The 20,441-nt window shown below is 47.2% G+C and overlaps 2 protein-coding genes across 6 annotated transcripts; both read left to right on the top strand.

Annotated features, from left to right (window-relative positions):
- Positions 1–1,463: 1,463 nt before the first annotated feature.
- Positions 1,464–9,396, top strand: aktip (akt interacting protein). Of its 2 annotated transcripts, none has more exons than XM_084476550.1 (10): positions 1,464–1,602; positions 2,290–2,420; positions 3,844–4,055; positions 4,478–4,542; positions 4,713–4,813; positions 6,121–6,209; positions 6,721–6,819; positions 7,309–7,416; positions 7,781–7,841; positions 8,244–9,396. In XM_084476550.1, exons 2-10 carry the CDS (start codon positions 2,373–2,375, stop codon positions 8,349–8,351), a joined length of 891 nt encoding a protein of 296 aa, XP_084332676.1. In that variant the 5' UTR covers positions 1,464–1,602; positions 2,290–2,372; the 3' UTR covers positions 8,352–9,396. The 2 variants fall into 2 exon arrangements, with proteins under 2 accessions (XP_084332676.1, XP_084332675.1); XM_084476549.1 differs by having other exon boundaries at positions 3,841–4,055.
- A 1,095-nt stretch (positions 9,397–10,491) lies between these two features.
- LOC311356722 (uncharacterized protein) lies at positions 10,492–16,551 on the top strand. 4 transcript variants are annotated; one of them, XM_084476545.1, is made up of 2 exons: positions 10,492–10,627; positions 14,124–16,551. In XM_084476545.1, exon 2 carries the CDS (start codon positions 14,214–14,216, stop codon positions 15,870–15,872), a length of 1,659 nt encoding a protein of 552 aa, XP_084332671.1. In that variant the 5' UTR covers positions 10,492–10,627; positions 14,124–14,213; the 3' UTR covers positions 15,873–16,551. The 4 variants fall into 4 exon arrangements, with proteins under 4 accessions (XP_084332671.1, XP_084332673.1, XP_084332672.1 ...); XM_084476547.1 differs by having other exon boundaries at positions 10,492–10,720; XM_084476546.1 differs by lacking the exon at positions 10,492–10,627 and adding an exon at positions 11,630–12,194.
- The last annotated feature ends 3,890 nt before the right edge of the window (positions 16,552–20,441 follow it).

Raw genomic sequence — 20,441 nt, 5'->3', positions numbered from 1 at the left:
GAAATGCGGAGGTTTAATTAGATACAAAATGCTCCAAGATAAGTGTAATTCTTAATCTAGGTTGAAGAGGTCACTGTGTCACACGGTTAATCCAATCTCCCTCTTTAATTGCATTCATTATTGCGTGTGTATGACCAAACAAGGTCACAGTCGTTAAGTAGACAACAAATGAATGGCAAAGACAAAAAACTCATTACAACAACAACAGTGTGCTGTGGCCTTGTTTGTGTCTGACAGATGATCTCAATGTCGACGAAGTCAAAAGCAGGCATAAAGTTATTAGTTTTGAGGTGGTCTTTGATTTGTGTGTGTCAAAAGGGGGATGGTAACCTTTCCCCACTGGCTGCCCCAATGAAAAAGCAGGACACTAATTAGCTTTGTCAGTGAAGTGTACTTGGCTAATTATACAATGAGACAATAATGGAGTCAATAATTTGTATTTACTCTGGAAGTTGGACAATGTCATTTTTCCCAATTAATGCAATCACTCATGCGTTAAATTAGTTTTTTTTCTGAGATAAATAATTAAGGGTAATTGTTCAGAAATCAATCAATCTCCAGAATGAAGTGCCATTGAAGCGTGGTCCAAACTTCTCAATGTGTGATGGCTATGTCAAATGGCTTGGATCTGCTGCGCCACAAGGGACCTAGCGATTTAATGAGACAATAACATTCAAGACACTGAAGACCATATTAACAGATTAAAAGATAAACATCTTGAAATAGGCTGTTATGTTGAGGTCATAGATTGAAAACATTGCTTTGTAACAGGAATGGGATGCTATACTGTGATTTAGGCATAGGAACAGATCTGACAATGAAAATGCATTCGAATTATGAATATAAAACTAAATTAAAGTGATATACTTAATTTCTGTTCACAATTTATATTTATTTGACAATTAAAAGGAATTTGAATGATTGCGCTATGAATTAAAAATGTGATATACTTGATTTCCGTTCACAATTTATCTTTTAAATTTAAAAACTCAATATATGGTTACATTTGTATTATCTGTCAATGTTTTGCGAAACTGGCCACTAGATGGGGGTTGCCTGCAGATTTAGATTTGTTTAGGGCAGGGACGTGTGCAATATTTCCCTGGACATTCTTGTGGAGATGCTGGATTAGGATGAAGTGTAATGTATTTTACATGCACTACACTAACTCAATAACAATAATAAAAGACGATACAAAAAAAAGATTTAAAAATAATGATATTAAATATAAATGTATAATGTTATTAAAAATAATAAACTATTATTATAATAATTAATACAAAAAATATTATTATTCTGATTATTATAATGTGATACAGTCTGTAAGATTTAGTCAATTTCAGCACTAAACGAAATATTTTGTTAGCAGAACAACCATTGGCATCCAGCCAATAGCAGCGCTCAAACCGGACTGGACACGCCCCCTCGACCAGTAACATTGACTTCCGGTTCCTCTCTCAAATCACTTAGTTAGCAAAACAGCTATCTAGCCTGTGTGTTAGCTGGATGACAGCTCGGAAAACCTCTGGCCGTACGGAGAGAAGTGGATCCGCACGGAGGCTGACATCTCCCCCCCCCCCGGTGAACATCTCGTAGCGGACGGTAAGTCGACCGAATGTCGTCCACGTTGACGTTAAATGCTACTTCAGTTAGCTCCGGCTGTTAGCTTGCAGTGCTATCTCTAGCGTCGGGTGACCTGGATAGGCAGCAGCTGAGCGGCTGCTGCACACTGGGCTTTAAAAACATGACACCGTGTCAACGTCAGCCTCGGTCAGCCTCGTTGTTCAGCCCTTTAAATGACGTTTAGATCGCAGTTCGTATCGAAGCTAGCATGCGAAGCTAAGTGTTGCACAGCGATGACTGCTGCAGCTGGTGAGCGGCTTTAAAGCTCCTGTCTGAGGCCAGCAGTCCGACTCCTCACCCTGTCATCAACATGTCATCATGTTACAACAGAATGGCCACACATTATCTGAGCAGTCCAGCAGGCCAGCAGTCCAAACCCTGTCATCAACTTGTCATCATGTTAGAGCAGAATAACCACACCATGGTTACAGGTAGAGGAGGCTTTAAAGCCCCGGTCTGAGGCCAGCAGTCCTCACCGTGTCATCAACATGTCATGTTGATGACATGTCACGTTTCTGTCAACATGTCACGTTACTACAGAATGATCACACCATGTTACAGGTGGGGAGGCGTAACAGCCACGGGCTGAGGCCCGCAGTCCCCCCCCCTTTTTTCTTTTTTATCACAGGTGGTGTGATTTGCTAAACTTGTCAATTTGATTTGCAGACTCGACCCCGGATGGCAGCAGCAGCACTGGGTGTCGTGGGACCCACATAGAGAAAGAGGGACTCAGGTTCTACCTCCAGGTGATGAGCGTCAACCCCTTCTGGAGCATGTCTACCAGTACCAGTCGCAAGGTGAACCTCCACACTGAAAGGCAACCAGTGCAGTTTCCTTACCCGTTTCACTGTTTGTGCTTTGGTTTGATTTGTCGTTCCAGCATCAAGCGAGGACATTGACAACATTGGTATCTGTGACAATGTTGTTGTTGTTTTTTTTAGGACGTTCAGATTTGAGTGCCGTAATAATAATTATATCTGATAACATTTACATGGGAGTTATTTTCCCTGGCAGCTCAATATAGAGGTCCAAACCCCATCCAAATCCATTTAACAAACACACAGTTCTTCAGCTCCATAGTGAACTGTAATATGAGGCACATCAATGCTATCTAATGCTATGGGTTGCATAGCATGGGTTTTTCATATTGTCAGTTTATGCTGGTGTTATATTTGTACAGAGTTGTGATAAAAATACTATAACATTATTTGATACCTTTCTACCTATTCTTTACCTTACTTTAAATAGTTTATTTCTTTAAATTGTTATTTTACGTTCTTTTTTATAAACCTTTCTGCTGCTACTAAACTGAACCTATATAGACCTCAAGCTTTCTTGGGTTGAAAGTATTTTATCTTGAGCAACTCCCCATGTAAATACCAATGAGTCAAGTTGATGTAATGTTACAACGACACAACTCTACTGCTGCTTTAAGCTCACACAGCTGTGACAATGACTTCCTGCCTCCCCAGACAGTTGGCATGCATGTGCTGTGTGGGGGGAGGGAGGCCAGGGGTAATGAGGGCAGACCACTTGCAAGGGAGGAAATCGACCTGCCCCACCTTTTTTCTTCCAAAAACAAAAAATCCTGGCTTTGTGAATGTCAAGATGGCACCGTTGGTTCAGAGCTCTGTGCTCGTACTGCATTCCAGCCATAGCTGTGTTACCGACTGTTGTGCCATGGTGAGCGCTATTCCTAGGGTTAGGGCTAGCCCCGTCACTCAGATGGGGTGGGTGCAGCCTGCTCCTCTCCGGTCGTCATGTGGCCCCAGAGGCGCTGACAAACCGGTCAGTCAAAGAGCGAGGCTGCCTGTTTGTTCCGCTGCCCTGTTGTTGAGTCTGAAGTCATAGGCTGCGGTCCTCAAGTTGACCTGATCATTGGGCTGGTTAGTTGACCGGTCACATTCATAGTTTCAACAGTGTAGCATATACTGGACACTTAGTGGTCAAGAATGTGCTGTTTCAATAAAGTAGCAAGTCAATAATGTCTTACCTCAATAATTAATGTTAACAATTAGGTTTGCATCCACATTTCTGCTACTCATATTTACTGTGCATTTCATTTATTTTTATTTATTAACTTCTTGTCTTTCTACTTGTGACGCCTGCATTTCCGGTCTGGGATCAATAAAGTACATCTGGTCTCATGTTAAGCTACAACCGGAGTGACACAGCGGGTCCACCTACACGTGTTCACCTGTGTGTCTCCGCCCCCAGCAGAGAGCTGACGATGGGGAGGAGCAGGGCAGCCAGGGCGAGCCCCGGCCCAGTCCCGCACGCCTCTCCTTCGGGAAGAAGCAGCTCCCGGCCATCCCCAAGAACGCCGCCCCCGTCACCAAGCTGACCGCCATGGCCGCGGCGCCGCCGGCCACCAACGGCACGCACGCCTCCTACGGGCCCTTCTACCTGGAGTACTCACTGCTGGCCGAGTTGTAAGTGGCGCCGGTGCTCCGGCTGGTTCACGCCTTCTTTAAAGGGCCTCCGTTATGGTCTGGGGTGTAACGGGGCCCCCGTTATCCCACCAGGTGTGGGTGTGATTAGTGGTAATGCCTTTTACCTGTGTTTTAGTGACATCACAAGTGGGCGTGTCCACCTAGATGTATGATGGATAGATGAGCAACATTTGCTACAGTCCACTGGGTAGGCTGGCAGACGGAGCTATCCATCATACGTCTAGGTGGACACTCCCACCTGTGATGGCACAGGAAAAGGCAGATTTTCAAAAGGCTTGTAATGGCTAAGTGCAGTCACACCTCGTAGTGTAATAGGGGCCGTTTAATTGCTTTACCTATAACTGGTTTATGGGCTGTGTTTGTCTAACCGTGTGTCTTAATATGGTCTTTGGTCTCTGCAGCACACTTGTGATAAAGCAGAAACTTCCAGGAATATATGTCCAGCCGTCCTATAAGTCTGCATTAAGTAAGTACAAATGGAAAGCATTTATTTTATGCAAGTGTTTGATATTTTGTCAGCCACATGTGGATCCAGCCATCTAAAACGGCGCTGTTCGATTTGAAATCAAAAGCGTCCTTTGTCCAATATCGTCCCGGGCCGCTGACGTCGTGCTGTGCTTTGTTGTTGTTTTTCAGTGTGGTTCGGAGTGATCTTCATCAGACATGGCCTGTACCAGGACGGCGTCTTTAAATTCACTGTGTATATCCCAGATAACTATCCCGACGGGGAGTGTCCCGTGAGTAGTACGCCTCCTCACCTCATCATTCACATCGTAACAACATGTTATGGGTGCAGGCAGGATAACCAGGGAGAGGGGGTTTGACTCCTGGTTGACAGGGACTGAGTTCAATCCCCAGAGTCCAAAGCCAAACTGTAGGCATCGAAAGACGCACATCTCCTGCCTGCGTCTATACGACGTGTTTCTGAATTTACTGTAAACCTGATTTTCTTCTTTTTTTAAGAAATGTACTTTGGTCGGTTTGCATGGCCAACGCCTGCCTTCGCACTGAAGTGACGATTTCCTTATAGAGGTCTGGGATTAGTCCTCGCTCATTGCCCTCCAGCTGACACGGACCAATCAGAGGCTGCTGTTGTTCTAGGAGGCGGGTTATAATGCAAAAGAGGCGATAGACCAGGTGCCGGGCACTCTGCGCATTTATAGTTTTTTTATAGAGTGGCCTATTCAGCCTTATCTTTGTACATGTGCCTGCACAAATATAATTTCATAAAAACACCATCGTAATCCCCCATCAGACACAGGTACAGTTATTATAGCCTACTAAAATATCAGCCGGTGTGCAATCTTGTAATTAGACAACCAAACCTATCGGAGTGAGGCCTTGATGATGGTCTAACGAGGCGGGGAGCAGTTGACTCATGCACGCTTCAGACTGCATCAAAACAGGTTATCAAGCCCTTCTTACTGATAAGGGCTGGGCTATGATTCAATATTATGGTTTGTCTTCTTAGAATGGTTTTGTATCACCATGCAATTAAGATCAATTTATGGTGATACCCTATTCTATAGTCTGAATGAATCACCAGGAGATGTGCCTTTTTATAATGATGGAAGTGAGATTTGAAATGTCAGAAGGGAAAATATTTGTACTATTTATTTTTTCATACTTTAATGCCACACATTTCCATATACTTCAATGTAATCACCCTCGGTTAGTTGCTGTTTAGAGTGGAGTTTTGAATCCATAAGAATATTGTGATATTTATCGTTAAGTTTGCTGTTCTTCTGAGCCAGTTCCAACAAGCTCAGCTTGCTTGTCGGTGCGGTTACGTCTGATTAGTCTGATTGGATGAAGGTGTTGTCTGTCAAGGCATGGCGCCGGATCAACTGCTTAGGGCAAAAGGCCAGACTGTTGGAAAGAACTGGAGAGACCGGTAAAGCCGGTCCGGGTCTCGGCTAGTTGGAGCACCGTTCATTCACGTGTATTTGACTGTAGTCAAATGTGACCGTTAAGTTGTACCTTTGAGGAGCATTCCAACGACTGTTTGCCTGTGAACCGTTTGTTTGCCTTTGCCGTGTTGCAGAGAGTGGTCTTTGACATCCCAGTCTTCCATCCACTGGTGGACCCAGTCTCCGGAGAGCTGGACGTCCGCAGGGCGTTTACGAAATGGAGGTGTGTGGATCGGATCACCTTCCCCGAGTTCTGTTCATGTTTTATTTAATGAACACAGCCGGCTTGATTCATACTGTCTGGCTGTTGTTAGTGGAGCCGCTAGGTGGCTGCGAGGTGTCAAATACGTTTAATTCTGTAGCCCATTTATCTGTGGGTCTCACAGGAATTCATTGGCCTACATATAAAGAATTGTGTCACAGCACCATTTTGATTCTGTATACACTACCGCCATACAAAGGATTCTCCCCTTGAGCAGTCGTAAATCCTCCCCAGTATTTGTATTGCTATTTCTGAGGCTGTTTCAGAATTGGGCAAGCATGACATTCACACCTATAGTACAAGGTCTTTTTCTGTGTGTTTCCCTCGGAACCCATTTTGGTTGAACAGTACATTTCAACCAGTGTACTGCCAGCCTGACAAAAGGCCCATACTTCCCTGGGGGTGAAACCAGTGTCCATTTTGCAGAATGTCTCCGGGTCTAGGCCCTTCATGTCTTTCTTGTGTCCTGCAGACGGAACCACAACCACATCTGGCAGGTGTTGATGTATGCACGTACGGTGTTCTACAAGATAAACACCACGGAGCCGCTGAACCCAGAGGCTGCTGTGCTGTGAGTCCCTGACACACCTCCTATATCTGCTGGTTTACCAGTGCTTTAGTGGACGCTTCTGTCCCAAGCATTGATGAAGTAGGTGAAGAGCAGGCATGGGTTGGCACTTATTGTATGTTGTACAGTCTGGCACCTAAAAATAGTACTTAGCATCTAATTATCGATTGTTAGTGCTTGGCACTTGGTTCTATGAACATCCTTACTGTACTAACAGTGATATATTGTTGTTTCTGACAAATGTACTTATGTAAGTCTCTTTGGATAAAAGCTTCTGCTAAATGTAAATGGTAAAGCACCTTGGTCATGACTATAGATAAACTTACTTTAAACAAAGGAGTACTTTGGAACAATATAGAGTCGTTACACATGAGCCTTATATTGAGGACATTTATACACATGAGCCTTATATTGAGGACATTTATACACAAGTTGTGTATCTTACCTCTGTAGTTACTGATCACCTCCACTGTTTGAAATTGTTCCTCTCAGGTATGACAAAGATATACAACTGTTCAAAAGTAAGGTGGTGGACAGCGTGAAGCTATGCAACAGCCATCTCTTTGACCAACCCAAGATTGACGATCCATATGCAATAAGGTGAGTGGCCCGTCTGCGTTCCTCCCAGCGCTACGATGAAGACGATAACGCGGCATCTCCGACTTGCTTGCGTTCGAGCTACAAAGTCAGAAAAATGACTTGACTACAAAAATAAAAATCCATTATTATAATTATAGATTATAAATGTAAATGATCTAGTTCTTAAAGAAAAAATTGTGGCTAGTAAGTGATCCGACTATACATTGCTGTCATCTTAAGAGAACCCTTCAATAAGAACAAGTGCTATCAGTAGTTACAATGATTGGTATATTCTCGGTAATGGACGATACTCAAGTTCAGCAATCTGAATTGGGAAGGAAAAAATGGTATCGGAACATCTCTAAAAAACACTTTGCTCTCTTAGTTTCTCTCCGTGGAACCCAGCTGTCCACGAAGAGGCCAAGGAGCGCATGTTTGCCCATAAAGTAAGTTGTTTTCTAAATGAACCATTATATCGCTAACATCCTGATTCTATTCACCCTCATTAACTTTAATTCACTCCAGATGTCAATCAATTTAGCTTGTGTCATTCAAAACCGTGACTTTGGATGGTTGTCTTTTCGGGAGATGGGTTTAATTATTCTACAATCACTTTGGTCGATGGCCCTTCTTTTTAAATTCATTTTTTAAAATGCTGGAGCTCTGTTTTAACCAGAGCTCCACCATTCAATAGAACGGCATGGAAGGGCCCTGAATGGCTGAACAAAGGGTGTGAGCAGAGCGTGCCCTGGGGGGGTGTGTGTGTGTGTGTGTGTGTGTGTGTGTGTGTGTGTGTACGTTGAGGTTGTTGTTGTCAGCCAGCCGTAACGCTGCCCTTGTTCTCCTAGAGAAGACCAGAAGATCAGCACAAGGGAGTGCAGGTGACCGGTCTGTCCTGGGTGAAGCCCGGATCCACACAGCCTTTCAGTAAGGAAGAAAACTCTCCCCAGAGCTGAGCCTGCAGTTACCGCACAGCGGCCACCAGGGGGAGACAGTGAGCAGGGTGCCGTCCCTCCCGTTAGCATCGGCGGTTCCTGTGACCCTCAGCACTTGAGCGGACTTGTTTAACTTGATGTAATTGCTTGGCTTTAAAAGTCTTTTAGGCATCTGCCCAGACAGCTTTAGAATAAGGACACATCTTCGGTATTGTATGTAAATCGATGACAACTGGATGTCTTAGAAAACATTATCGGCTGCAATGCAATCAAAGAGCTCTATCCTCATTTCAGTCATAGGGATCCCTGCATATGGTTTGGGTTAGGTTGATTACTGTGCCACCCAGAAGGTGCTGAGACGTGAACTGTAAAAGTAAACTGCGTATATAATGCAGCACGTGACTGACTTGTGGCCCCGAGCACAACGTTTAATTGAGAGGAATCAGAATGTTTGATGGGATGACTCTTATGTAATAGTTCAATTTTTTTTTTCTATCTTCAAGACTTTTTTTTCCCCCTTTTTTGTTTTTCTTAATTTTTTTTGTTAACTAGTCCGTCTTAAATAGTTCATAATATATTTATATCAAGCAGGCAAAGTACTTTTTTTTTCTTTTTTAAATGCTAAATTAAATAATCAAATTTATTTTGCTCATTTAAAATGTTTGAGTTACCCTTAATGAGTTCATTAAAGGTTTGGTGTATGTGTATATATTCGATGCTGTGGTTACATAACATGGGTGTTTTGGGCCCAAGTGTCTCAAATATGCCCAAAACTATTTTCCATACATTTTTGCAGTGAACATGCTGAGAAATGTGTTCATGGAACAATGAATGAGAACTTATTTTTACAACTCAGACATATTTTGGTTTGACCCATGACATGTTGGGGCCCAGCCCAGGTCATTCTGAGGCAGCCAGGCAAAATCGTGTGCTGATACATGCAAGCTCTCTTTATACATGCTAATAAGCATTTAAAGGACACTTTCTTTTTCACACGAATGACTGCAAGGATGCTTTTAGGAAATGTGAGATTCGATTTTTTTTTCTTTCTCAAATAAAAGGTATCAAAAACACGTTTGTTAATGCAAATTGATTGAATCTTTAAACATGTTAGCATTGGTAGGCCTATCTCGTATGTGCATGAGCTGTGCTAACGGGACCTAACTGGGAACATGAGCTGCTACAAGGTAAGCTGTTGGCCACAAGCTTCCTAATCAAATCGAGTCAAGGTATTGTAGTGGAATGACTCAATCAACCAAAATCCATTTGTGAGATCAAAGTTTATAACCCAGACGCGCATGAACGCTTGGCAACATGGTGCAACTGGTCAGAAAGCGCCCTACAAGTTAAAGGGCTCATGTCCAATGTTGAGACCAAAACCACTTTTAAATGAGAGGCTTATAACGAAAGATCCGAAGAAAAAGGAGATCGAGTTGGCCCAATCCAACTATACAATACTCCTTGATTTAAGTAGGCCTATTTAACGTTTAGTGTTGTTATAGTATAAATTGGCAACGTCACCGTTTTCCTATTGTCGCAATGACGTCAAATAAAGGCTTTTATTCATCTTCCCCAAAATATAAAGTTCAATGTCAAATCTCAAAAGTATTACAATAAACCAATGGTATAATCAGTAACAGAACTACTGGATGTCGAACGATCTGGTCAATTCCATTATGTAAAAAAAATGCTAAAGTATGATTGATTCTACTTGTTAAGATTTAAAACGGCTCATATGTATTTCTGTAAATTGCAATAATACTTCACATTCAGTTTTTCCATGGTATTATAACATCGGTGGGCTGACCTTTCAGGTTCTGACCAGCAGGGGTCGCCACCTCCCCGCCGCGCAGAGCGCTCCTCCCGCTCTGTCGTCACCGCGTGTGGGAGCGACTCCGACACCAAGAGTAACACATCATCTGATTGGCTGTCACCCCTGCGCGGCCATCTTGTGCACCCTGTCAACACATTGACTTCCCCCCCACAAACCCACTTTTAACTCGCACCCAAGTGGGCTCATCGTAAAACACCCCCCCCGAAAAAACAGCACATAAAAGCCAAACCCGTACTCCAACCCGAATAAAAAATAAAGGCGAGGCGTCCCACGTCCAATCAGGGAGCGGGACGCAAATATGCAAATGAGGTTCCTGCTGGTCGCGTCAGCAGCAGAGGAGCCGCTGCTGCGCCGCCGCTGTGGTCACCAGCACCAGCGCAACAACTACAACAGCAAGCCACAACTTCGGCGATAACATTCATTTTAACTTCGCGTCCGAAGTGACCCTTCCTGGTCCGCACGGGTAAGCCTCACCGCTGCGCTTTGTTCCTCACACTTTGACGGTTCCGCTGACCCCTCCGGGCGCAGTTGGACTCGACCAGCTGTCACTCAGACGGTCAGTGTGGCGCTCGTCTCTCTCAGCTGTCCGGTGACACCGCCTCGCCAGGCGGGTGGCTCCCCGGCCACTCGCCCGGTGAGGCGGACTGTCACCGGAGAGACCACCACCACTGATTCATATTGAGTATTGTATTATTTGTTAGATACAGTTAGATATGGTTTGGTCTCATGCTGTTTTCCCCCTCCCTGCCAGAGCCTTGTCTCTCTCTGACCCCCCCACTGTGAGTTTAGTTGAAGACACCTTTCCCCCCTGTTCCTCCCTCCGGCCGGATCCCTTCCCCTGACCCCCCCCCCCCCCCCCTTCGGGTTTAGTGGATGAATCCGTTCCACCTTCATCCTTGTTCTCATCCTGACGGCCAGTGGCGCTCCTCGTCTCTCCTCAGCTGCCTACTGACGTTGTGTGCATGCACCCCCCCCCCCCCCATTATTCAACTAAAAAGTTTGAACGTGTTTTATTTTATTTTACCACAGATACAATAAACTTGCGCCTTTTTAGTTCTGCGGAGTTTGGGGTTGGATAGATCGGACGTGCCTGTTGGTGTTTGGTGTAACCCCCCCCCCCCCCCCCCCCCCCGTGGTTCTCTGGTTATGGTGGTCCTGAACTGGTTAGAGTGGTCCTGAACTGACAGCGACCGGGAGCGTGGGACTGGGACTTCTCCGCTGAGACCACGCGGTCCACCGTTCGGGTACCGACGTGGCGGTTTACGAATAAAGTCTTCGTTTTCTGAACGAAAGTGGAAACGAATGAAACTGTTGTGTTGCTTCTGTGTTGACACCGACCGACCTCAGTGTCCTCCTCCTCTTCCCCCCCCCCCCCCCCCCCCCCCTCCGCCTCCTCCCCCTCCTCCTCCTCATCCTCGGCGTGTGGGCGAAGGCGCGTCACGACACCGTTTGAATCCCGTGGCTCATCCTCCTCCTCCTCCTGTGGAGATATGGACACGAACACGTGTCGTGCTCGTATTAACTCGCAGGGCAACGTCTTCTCCGGACCAGAAAAAAACGAACCGCTTGCTTTATTTCGGGTTGCGAGTTGAATCCACGCGGCAGAAGGGGTCTCGGTCCCGCTGGCACCTTGCGCGCTGGATAAGTGACGCTGTGTCGGCCAGTGGGACTTGAAGCCATTGCTGGGAGGAGATGGGGATGGAGGCGCGGTTCGCGGACATGAGTGCCAGTCTGTTCACACATTTGCACCCCGGGTCTGCTTCCCTTTTCTTTTCCCACTTTGGACAACTGAGCACTTTCCTGTAGCGATGCACCGCCTGCGTCTGGATCAGGGCTGGAGCTCATGACGTCCGAGGAGGAGCAGCTGGAAGTCAACAAAGGCGGATGTGGAATGGTGTGTGTGTGGCTGTGGGTGTGGACTGGTCTGTGACTGTGGGGCAGCTGGAGGGGCTGGAGGTTAGCGCTAGGAGCTAACTAGCGGGGTGTGAGCTCAGCTGGAGCCGCTTTCACTTCATATCACCGTGGAGTGGGTAAGTTCTCGTCTCGTCGTCTCCTGCTTCCTGGTTCCCTTCGCGGGACGCGATTCGAGACGCGCCGGTTTATTTACGCGGACTTGAAGGTCGGTTTGTGATGAACAAGTGGCGATGAGGAGACGTGGTCCAGCCTGATGGATGAGGGTCCAATGTTAACAAAGAGAAGAGAAGGAGCGTGGTGGTGGACCTGAGGGGTGTTTCAGAGGGGTCCCTCACAGCGGGGGGTGGGAGGCCAGCTGAGGACCTGCACCGCACGGGCAACAGGTGTTGTGGACGCGAGGTTTCACGAGGTTGCACGAGGTTGCACGACTTTGAAATGGTTAAAAATGTGTTGCGTCTTGCTGTGGGTCATATGTGTCTTGAAACTTTTAACGACCACGTTTTTTGTTGTTGTAACACGTAAAACGGAGAAAAGGATGTCCTAAAACGATCAAACGTATCGGAGATATTTTGCAGTGGATATAGATGCGATTGTTTTTGCTTCCAAAACCACCGTTCAACCACCTGTTGAAACAGCCCATCTCAGAGTGGGCTGTGTTTTGGTCTTGCACCAACCGCCGATGAATACATAGATATAGGCATCATTTACAATTAATAGTAATCAATTAATGCATTTTAAATCAAAACAAAACAAAACGTCCGGCCATTTTACATATAATAAATGCAGTTTTATGAGAAGCAATGCCTGCAAAATGAAACGTATACAACGTCTCCGTTATACACTATGCAGGACCATTAATTACTGTATGGCAGGATAAACATACAAAGGACCTGAATTAGGCCTAATAAATGTGATATATTGTATATAAGCCTATACCTTATATGTTATGTATTGGAAGAGGGGTTTAACAAGCGTTTGGATTTTAAATAATCTACGATCAGTTAATAACATGTCTTGGATCGTTTTAGAATTTGTATATTGTGGTTGATCCCTCTTAGAAATCCCAAATCGTTTTATTTAAAACTAAGGCATTCCAAACGTTAACTACTTCCAGAAAACCCAGTTAAACCATTAATATGTTGATCTCCTATTGTTTTTTGCATTTTTTAAGTATTGTCCCAGCTTTTGTTTTCTCTAAGATGTCCAATCTTTAAAAGTGTGTTCCCATTACACCGTATATTCAGTCCCCTTTTCTTCCAGCATTCAGAGTATCCGTACTGATCACTCTTTGGTTACAGTAGTAGTATATAAAACCAATGGCGCCTTGCGTATCCACCTCTCGTCAGCAGTATTCTCCCTCCCTCTTCTGCACCACTCGAGAACTTTGTCAGTGTGCTAGTGTGTGCAGTCATGTGCTCATTTATCTGAGTGCTATTCCATTGTCATCGGGCGCTTGGAAAAAAAAAAAAAGGCCCTTTCTGCCTCTGTCCAGACTCGCAGCGGTTGAAATGCCATTTGTTGTCCACTCTGTGCCCTCCGTATATTTTTTGAACTGGGTTGTTTGAGGGGGGACGGTTGCTTCAACAGGAAGATGCATCTGGTGGATGGCTGGCATTTAGTTAGCATCAGCTGCTTTACCGCACGCAAGGCCCTGCCGATGGATAATTGGTCGGGCTGCGTTTATCTCGGGGCCCTCTAACCTAGCTATTATTACCTGGCTTTTTGGAAATGTTCTGCACTCTCTGGCTTGCGTTGCAGTAAAGACCCCTATTACCCCCGCAACGTGTCAGATAGTGCTGCTGTTTTCACTCAGATTTGCCATAGTTACGTCAATGGTAAATCCAAATCGATGATGGAAATGTATGCCGATTCTGATAAATCACATGTTTTGATCAATTAGTGAGGTAGATTTAATACTGCTATTGTCACGACAAAACATGTCTTATTACATTCTTATAACGTTACACACAGTCCTGAAGATTCCACACGGTACAGTCTTCCTATTCTTTCAATGATCTAAAACGCGTCATTGTTGTCCTCTTCAGGTCTGATGGACCCCCTGTAGCTTCTCCCCCTCCGTCTCGGAGCCAGCGGACGTCGGCAGTCTCTCAGCAGCGGCCCCTTCACATTCCGCCATGGACTTCTTCGACGACCCCAACCTGTTTGTGGGGGCCTTGGAAGGTCTGGACGGGGAGGGCTTCCCCTCGGGGCCCTCCCTGGTGGACGAGCTGAACCTCACCACTGACTTTGAGCCGCTCCAGGTGGAGCCGGCCGGCCCGGTCAAGCACCAGGTGATGGGCCCCGCGGCCTCGGCCGGACTCCCTCCGCAGGCCATGTCTGCGTACGCACAACAGATGGGACACTACACCGGCATCAAGGCGCACAACCCCATTGGGCAGGTGTTCCACGGGCCCGGGGCGGTGGGCGACGGGGGGGGCGTGGCGCAGCAGCAGCACAGTCAGTACCACAGTGCCTCCCTGAGCCAGACGCCGCAGCCCAACGGACTATACGGAAACCGCAGCAGTCCGATGTGGGGCAACCAGGACCAGAATGGGAACATGTATCACCCTCTCCCACAGCAGCAGCAGCAGCAGCCACAACTGCCCCAACAACAGCGGCTCCATCAGCAACACCAGATCCACAACCAGCCGCTCCATCTCCAACAGCAACAGACGCCGCAGCAACGGCACCTGTGTCATCAGCAGCAGAGGATGCAGCAGCTTCAGCAGCAGCAACAGCAGCAGCAGCAGCAGAGCTGCCATCAACAACAATTGTTGAATCAGCGTCCGCATCCACCAATGGACGCCCAGACTCTATCACTGCAGCAACAGCAGCAACACCACAGCTTCCCCTTCCACCAGGGAGGCCACCCGCAGAGTCAAAAGCAGGCCCACCACAACCATCAGCAGGTTCAGCAGCAGCAGCAGAACATGGGAGGAGCACGGTTTAACTCCAGAGTCGTGCCTCCGTCGGGGGTTCTTCTGAGTAAGGGATACCTGGAGGGTCAGGATGGCTCGCTGCACGGGGGTCCCCTCCAACAGCAACAGCAGCATCCACAACAAAGTGGCTACCAGCACGCCCGGGGAGGTCAAGCCTTCCCCGGCGCACACATGGAGGGCCCCGGCTTGTCCTTCTCCATCCAGGCCTCGGCCATGGCTCACACGCTGCCTGCCTGCTCCCTCAGCTCTGCCGCTGCCTTCCAGCCCTCGCAGTACCCCGCCTACCCCGGGGAGCCCGACATGCCCAGCCTCGGCCAGCAGTCCCTGCCCTCTCCCTCGGTGTCCAGGCCTGCCGTTCCCCTGACCTCCACTGTGCCTGGTGTCGGATGTGAGTTCTCGACGACTCCAGTCATGAGTCAGCAGCAGCAGCAGCCATCTCAGGCCCCCGCCAGCCAGGCAGTGGAGTGCCCCTTCCGCGCTCTGCGTTGCTCCGGACAGACCCAGGGGAGCTACAACTCGTCTGAGATGTTCGGTCAGGCTATGAGTTGCTACCCCAGCGCGGCCAGCAGCCAGCTGCTCCCCGGGCTGACTCAGAGCTGTGGCGTCACGGCGGTTCCCGACAGGAACGGGTGCCAGTCGCTGGTGGAAAGTACGGTGCAGCCTGTGGCTCCAGGTGGGGACTTTGAAGGCCTGGAGCCCCCAGACCTTCTGCCAGACCTCCTGCCCCATTTGGAGGAGGCCCTGAGCCAGCACGGGGGCTCCAACAGCTCCTGGGACAACGGCAGCCAGGAGAAGAAACTTATTGTCAGGAATATTCCACTTGTGGAGTACAAGGAAGAAAAGGTAATGCCGTGACACGTGTTTTCAAAGTGGCGCTGTTTTGGTATTTCATGTTCCCAATGTTGATTGAATGCATTATCTTTTTAGCCATGTATGTGGCTCACAATTATGAAAGACAATGTGTTTTTCTGTTTGTTATGTCAGCATGGGATATATATTTGTCTTCATTTTTATATCCCCTCTACCGGGCTTGGCTTCACTGGTCATGTTCAGTCCCTGAAACAAGATTTGTGCGTTCCCCATAATATCGGGGAATGAGTGCAAAGGGAACGGCGGACAAACAAAGCGAAACCGGTTTAGTCTCTCCTGTCGCTGGAACCCAGGGCCGCCGTGACGCCGGGGAGAAAGTGTTGACGTGCTCGCTCCAGCATATCGCTGCACAGAGGCCGGCCGAGCGTGTAATGTTTAACTAACTCGACCAGAGCAGGCATGTGCTCGCGCGGGTGTAGCCGAGCAGGGCGGGCAGAGAGCGCTCCCGCCGCCGAGAAGAGTCTGCCTCTGACAACGATAACGATCTGTCCAGCCTGACCTGTCTATCTGCCCGGTGCAGCGACAGCAGGTCGGTCCTGATTAGGCTGAGTGGCAGGAGTGTCTTCGGGACTTAGCTGTAAGCATACTTACGGCTATATCAAGATGTGGGTCAGGGCAAGCCAGGGGCTGTTGCGTACTGCCTGGTCGGAGCGTGTGGGGGAGGTGGCGCGCTCACGCTGGGGCTGCTCGCTGTTGCACCCGCTCGCTGTGTTGCTCTGTGTGTCTGCACGTGCGAGCGTCTCGTGTGTGTGTGTGTGTGTGTGTGTGTGTGTGTGTGTGTGTGTGTGTGTGTGTGTGTGTGTGTGTGTGTGTGTGTGTGTGTGTGTGTGTGTGTGTGTGTGTGTGTGTGTGTGTGTTTAGAAGGGGGTGGGTGGAAGGGGGGAGAGGGGGAGGGAGACTTGGAGGGGGGAAGATGTAGAGTACTAGAGAGAGAGAGCTAGAGAGAGAGGTTGCTAGAGGGAGAGGGCAGGAGAAAGAGAGAGCTAAAGAGAGAGAGCTAAAGAGAGAGAGCTAGAGAGAGAGAGCTAGAGGGAGTGAGTTAGAGAGCCGGAGAGAGAGGACAGAGAAAGAGAGAGAGAGTGAGGGAGCTAGAGAGAGAGGGGGAGAGCTAGAGGCGCGACAGAGCTAGAGCGAGAGAGGGCAGGAGAGCGAGGGAGAGCGAGGGAGCTAGAAAGAGTCAGAGAGAGAGAGACTAGAGAGCGAGGGCGAGCAAGGGAGCTAGAGAGAGAGTGAGCGAGCGAGCCGGAGAGCGAGGGAGAGTGGCTGAGATAGACGGAGCTTAGCAGGAGGACAACCTGAGAGGAAGGCGAATGACAGTGGGGGGATGGGGAGCGCTGGCTGTCTGTGGCCCGAGGCGGTTCCTGGGGATGAGTCGGTGGTTAACTAGGCAGCGTGCACCGACCCCCGGCACCAAGAGGGGTCGGAGCCCGCGCCAGCACGATCACACTCTTTAAAGCGCCGTGCACTTTGATATCTTTGGTAATACATAGTAGTAATATTATTGTCATTATCTGTATTTTGTATGGACGTGCACTGTTGCCTAGTCGATTCCCGTTTCGATCCCCAAAGGAAGACGGACGAAAACGTATGGATGCACTGATCAGGATGTTTTCACAGTGAAGGAAATGTTTCTATTCTGTTTCTGAATTGAACAGGATACATGATCTTTACTCACAATGTCTATTATATTATTCCCTTACTTATTATCACATTTTTTTGCCGTTGTTTGTCTTTATTTTTATATCACAGATCTAGTTCAGATCTGTCATCTAGTTTGGCCACTGTAGTCCATATCACGTTTGCGTATGTTATTGACTACACTTTGCCATTATTTATTATCATTTATTAGTCAGAATGGTAACTGCCTGAGTCTTTATGAAAGAGACAGTGTGAGGCCTGGTATTGCCAATGCAAGGAGGGAAAGCAGTAAACCATCAGCATCATTACATCAGTGTCGTCCATAACACTACTGATACAGTGGAATAGAACAGCAAATGTATTTACGCAATATGGCGTGTTCAATATGACTCCTCACACGCATGCCCTCAAAGGAAGAGCAGCCATAGACCCTTACGCGCTAGCTCAACCTGGGCCTTGAAACAGGAATACATAATCAAGTGTTTGGCCGTTTAATCACAGTCTCAAAGGGCTTCAATAGGCCATGTCAGATGCCACCCCTTAACCCTTAAGCCCTGAGGAAGGAACACAACAGAAATAGCCCTGCTTCCAGTCATGTTATAGACTGTTATACGCATGGCAGCCTGTGGTTGCAGGTGCTTGGCACGTTGGTTCCATGAACATCGTTGCTGTACCGACAGAGATATATTGTTGTTTCTCTTTCTTCTGATAAATGTACTTACTGTAAGTCAGACATCGAGAATATATTGCTTCACATATGTGTTGCATATAAAACTATAAAATATATGCATGACTTGATGATCATACATGTATGATGTTTATTCTGTCTAGTGATTGGCAATTATAACAAACAATATGCAAACTCTAATATTACATATCCAACCTCTGTTAAGGACCAGGGAGGCAGTGATGGTTTACTGTGCTGTGTTTCCTCCTTCTGTCCACATCTGCCTGGAGATCACTTAAAACAGATGTTGACGGATTACACATCTATCTATAGTCAAATTGATGTTATGGACCCACACCAAATCCACACGGCACTCTGCCACTTGAGTGGCCTTAATATCTCCCTGTAACAACATAACATGACGCCAGCCTCGCCTCCTAACTGTGTCTTTTACATGCAGTCCGACGGACAAATCCGTTCATGGCCCGGATCAGCGATTGATAAAGCGTATCTTGATGTGGCTCCCTCCTCATCTCAAGGTGTATTAGTGCGGTGTAGTCGCGAGGCCGCAACAGCGTCTCATCGAGTCGTGTATTTGTAAATAGTCTTTGTTCAATCACGGCTGACTCACTGGTTGCCACAGTGAAGGTACATCCTGTTTGGCCAACCCTGATCTAGACGCCTCCTACCCAGCAACCCAAACAACAACAACAACAACGATAACACAGGTTGTCTCAGGCTGAGTCTCTCTCTCTCCGCCCCCGGTCCGTTTGTCCGTCGATCCGCATGTCCTGGTTTGAAACGGGGACACGAAACCACTGGCGTGCGGGCCGGCCTCTCCGTGTCTGTGTCCACAACCAGCCCCAGTGTTGGTGCTCAGAGGCTGACGGTGCTATTCATGTGCACTGGTGTGTAAAGAGTTGGCTGATGGTGTGTTTGCTGAACAGGCAGGACATCAGAGGATGGCTGCCTACCCTTCACTGCCCTGCAGTGGATGCAGCTAATTGGGATTTTTCGCCGGTCGGTCGCGAGGTTCAGACGCAGCTGGGAGTGGTGCTTTTAGCATGAAGTGAGCTCTGGCAGTCCCTGCTGTCGTCTAACAATGGAGATGTTGTATGTGTCCGATGGGTCGGGTTACATTTATTTATTTTACCCATGGTGTTTTAAAACATTATTTTTCTAATTTTGAATTCTGAAGTCACAGCCTCCATCTGCACGGCTGATTTGTGGGCTACAAAGTTCAGGCCTCAGACGAGAGGATGTGATTAGTAGCTCTGTTACCTCTCACCTACACGTAGATTTGTTTGTTTATTTTAACTGAATTGACAACATCATCATCATCATTGTCACGTTGGGTATCTAATGGTTACAACCCTGTTAACCCTTTTTATCCGTGAAGAGTATTTATGGAAATGTAGCCTTTTATCAGTCGTATCTGAAAAGATGGTTTCTCTGGGTGAAAATGCAAAACAGATATTTAATGGAAACTGTCCAACTTTTGGTGAACCTTTTCAGTCCAAGTTGAAAAGTAGAAATCTCTTGACTTTTCTATTAATTTGGAGTGATCTTAAATGTTAACGAATAACCAGTTCACTTCGAATAACAGTCTAATTTTTGGCTAGCCTTCTATCATTTGCGTGAAAGCCTGTATTTAACTCCAGTGTTTTCCATTTGGTGAATCAGCCCAAAAAGACCCTTAGAAAAGGGACTTTTTCACCTTTCAACTCCTTCAAACCGTTGGTAATTTTCCTGTCCTCCTACATAGTATCTGTTTTACATGGAAATGCGTCATCATGCTAAAGACGCAAGATGCCATCTTAATGCCACTCTCTCTCTACCACAAAAGAGTTGCCTTGCCAGAACGATATTACATATTGAAGTGCCCTAACCCTAACCATGTCGTTTACATTGCAGATTCATTCCTCTCACAGACTATAAGAGGGCTATTATCGTCCATGCAAACACACTGCCTTACACAAACAAATACACGTACGTACACGTGCATCGCAAAGAGCCGCAATGTAGAAGCACATCATCCAGCTCTTTCACGTCGTATAGTAGGGGATTTCAGCCCTGCTTCTGAGAAGAAATGTTTGTCTTGTCTTGACTTCTTCATTAGTCAATGGTTTGTTATTCCCCTCTCACTGTCAAACAGTCAGTCCTCGACCAATGATCGCCATTCACGGTCGGGCTGGGGCTTGGCATGTTCTGTTGGAGACTGGCGAGGGCTTTGACAGCCATATTCACAT

This window comes from Micromesistius poutassou (genome assembly GCF_964030765.1).
Source record: "Micromesistius poutassou genome assembly, chromosome: 12".
Taxonomy (NCBI): Eukaryota; Metazoa; Chordata; class Actinopteri; order Gadiformes; family Gadidae; genus Micromesistius; species Micromesistius poutassou.
Note: the sequence above shows the minus strand (reverse complement) of the source record. Positions and strands in the feature narration are given on the sequence as shown.